The sequence below is a fragment of the Limulus polyphemus genome, unplaced genomic scaffold (assembly GCF_000517525.1).
Source record: "Limulus polyphemus unplaced genomic scaffold, Limulus_polyphemus-2.1.2 Scaffold5269, whole genome shotgun sequence".
Taxonomy (NCBI): domain Eukaryota; kingdom Metazoa; phylum Arthropoda; class Merostomata; order Xiphosura; family Limulidae; genus Limulus; species Limulus polyphemus.
In genome coordinates this window covers 40148-42788 of record NW_013670879.1, presented here as the reverse complement: position 1 = coordinate 42788, position 2641 = coordinate 40148, and the positions used below count along the sequence as shown (strand labels likewise).

Sequence of the window (2641 nt, the reverse complement as noted above, 5' to 3'; positions counted from 1 at the left end):
AACAATACCGTGTGACTGCAGTTCAATTACTCACTATATACACACACATTACCTTACCGCGTCACGTTTTCCCCTCTTATATATATACTAGCGTACCCTATTTCTAGTAAGAACTTGAACATTCGCCAAAGTACATGATAGTTCTAGAAACGTTGCGTCACGGTGGTCATGTGACTCGCTGACGCAACAATATTAAGTATATTCTAAAATTCTATATAATAATTTTTACGTTCAATTTAATACAGCCTAGTTCAGGATTTAATTGCAAAACAGAAAGTTATTTTCCAAGACTGACAGGGCATGATCATGACTATTTCAAAATTGATTAGCTTTTTTCTAAGGATGGACTAACATATTTAATTTATGTGAGTGGTTACTCATAACTTTAAACTAAATATATTTGACGACGATAATTAAACTTATGTTTTTTGTTTTTTGTAGGTTTTGGTTTCGTTACTTATATTTAGGGATAAAAGATTAGGAAGAAAGTCGTCAGGTGTTTTGTTACTTTACTGGTTCTTTCTGGCTTTGGGTGGAGTTTTTACCTACAGATCTTTTATTTTACAAACATTTGCAAAGGTAAGATTCTCTGTACTTTATTATTAGTTTCATAAACAGTTTCAGTAAAATCAGTATATGTATTGTACAGTTTAGGACAGTATTTGAAAAGTATCTCACACTTTATTCCTGCTCCAAAACATCTCAGAAGGGATCAGTGTTAATAAATATTATACTGCGTTTGTCCTTTCCATAAAACGTAAAAGTTAATATAATATAATATTGTTCTTATTCAAAAGAATGGGAGGATATATTAACGTATTTTAGCTTATAACAAAATTTCGCTTGAAGAATGATAAATGCAGAAAGTAAGACAAAGATAACATTGTCCTTTATGAGAGTTTAAAAGAAACCTTGTCATAGAGGAAAGAAATATGGCGCTGAAGTGTATAATAAGTATTTGTTCTATACTCTAGAACTCTTGTATCTTTACAAATATCTAATATACGTATGTAAAAACAATATATTCCTTTTTTCATAAGTATAGCGTTTCCTTGTTGTAATTCTGGAAGCAATCACACCTCTGAATAGAGTAATAAACTATATTATAAAAGGGTGGGGTAAACTGGCTATTCCCTCAACTAGAAATTAACTTTATTACAAAGCCTTTCAGCTACTTTGATATATATCTCCTCTGGATAAGAACATCTCGTAGAAACTTATCTATCTCAAGATGTTCTTGATCCTTGTCTTTAGGTAAATGTTTGAAGGCTCACCTGGATCAGCATGAGTTGGGATCATTCTATTAGGTTTGCTAATGGAATATGTGAGAGGAGTGACTGATTTTTCATCCAGACATAGTCATCAGTCTGTAATTCCTTCAAATGTCTTGCCTGTGACGTTGATTGAAAAGTTTAAATTGACATGTCTTGATCTCCTCCTAATTATTTTGATCTTAGAAAATGCTAACCGTTTTGATGTGAAGATATGACCAGTACAAGAATGTGCAATTTCCTCCCAATAAGCTATTCTTTTAGACTGTGTTCATTTGATAGGGATGTTTATCAGTATACCATCAAAGTTAGATACTGGTCTTTGGATTTCGTCAGAAGGCTTTTTACTGTTCTCGCAGCACGTTCTTCCTCTCCATTAGTTTGTGAATATTTTAGTCTGGAAATAATATGAGAAAATCCGTACAATCCTGTAAAGTTTTTGAAGTAGTCAGCTGCAAATTGTAGTCCATTGTTCGATATTACCAGTAATTGAATACCGTGGCACGGAAATATTGACTTCAAATGTTCCACTGCAGCTTCTGAAGTTGTAGATGTAAATATTACAACTTTCATATACCTCGAGAAGTAGTCCATTATGAAAATATACATGGAATCTAGACACTGGAAAAGATTGGTTCCTAATTTCTGCTATGGCTTTTCTAGTAATTTCATAGGTATCAATGTCTCCACATTGTTAACTCTTTTCTTCTCTCATTTATCTGTTTTCTACAAGTTTTTTATAGTTCATAGCTTAAACCTGGTCATCTCTATGTTTTCTCTCTGCATTTTGTGATTCCTTGGAGACCCTCATGCATCTTCAACAACATATATCTATAAAGAGATACGATTACTGGTGCCCGTCTCTTTATAATTAGTCCATGCTCTACTGTGAATTCTCTTTCAAAAGGAAAATATAGTTTCAAAGCTTTATCAATATTGGCTTTATAAGGACAATCTTTTCTGCAATACTTATTCAGTTGCTTTCTTCTTATTTCGTGAATATGTCTCTCAATTGCAGTAAGAGTTTGAATAAATGAAGTTACATAAATATTGATTTCTTTCTGAATCTGTGAATCACTTTCTCCTTCTATCAGTGTACTTGAAAATGTGTCATCGTTACTACATTCTTGCCAGAAACATGAAAGATACTGAAGGAATATTTCATGAGTCTTATCCAACATCTGAATTATTGACGGTAATTCATATAAGTTCTTGGAATCTAATAGTGAGACTAATAGCTTATGGTTTGTTTCTATGTAGAGTTTCATTACAATATGATAGTGTTACGACAACGCAGGTCAAGGTGATGCTCGTATCACGCCACTTCCTTCTCGAACCTTCATGAAATGTCGGGAGACTACTAGATTGGG

General features: G+C 33.0%; 1 protein-coding gene across 1 annotated transcript in view; it reads left to right on the top strand.

Annotated features, from left to right (window-relative positions):
* The window catches only part of LOC111089115 (canalicular multispecific organic anion transporter 2-like), a gene marked incomplete at its 3' end in the record, with an annotated part of 59272 nt that overhangs the window by 22525 nt on the left and 34106 nt on the right, over nucleotides 1-2641 (top strand). The window contains exon 4 of the mRNA XM_022400943.1: nucleotides 442-579. Coding sequence (XP_022256651.1) covers nucleotides 442-579 — 138 coding nt within the window. The remainder of the gene's footprint in view (nucleotides 1-441; nucleotides 580-2641) is intronic.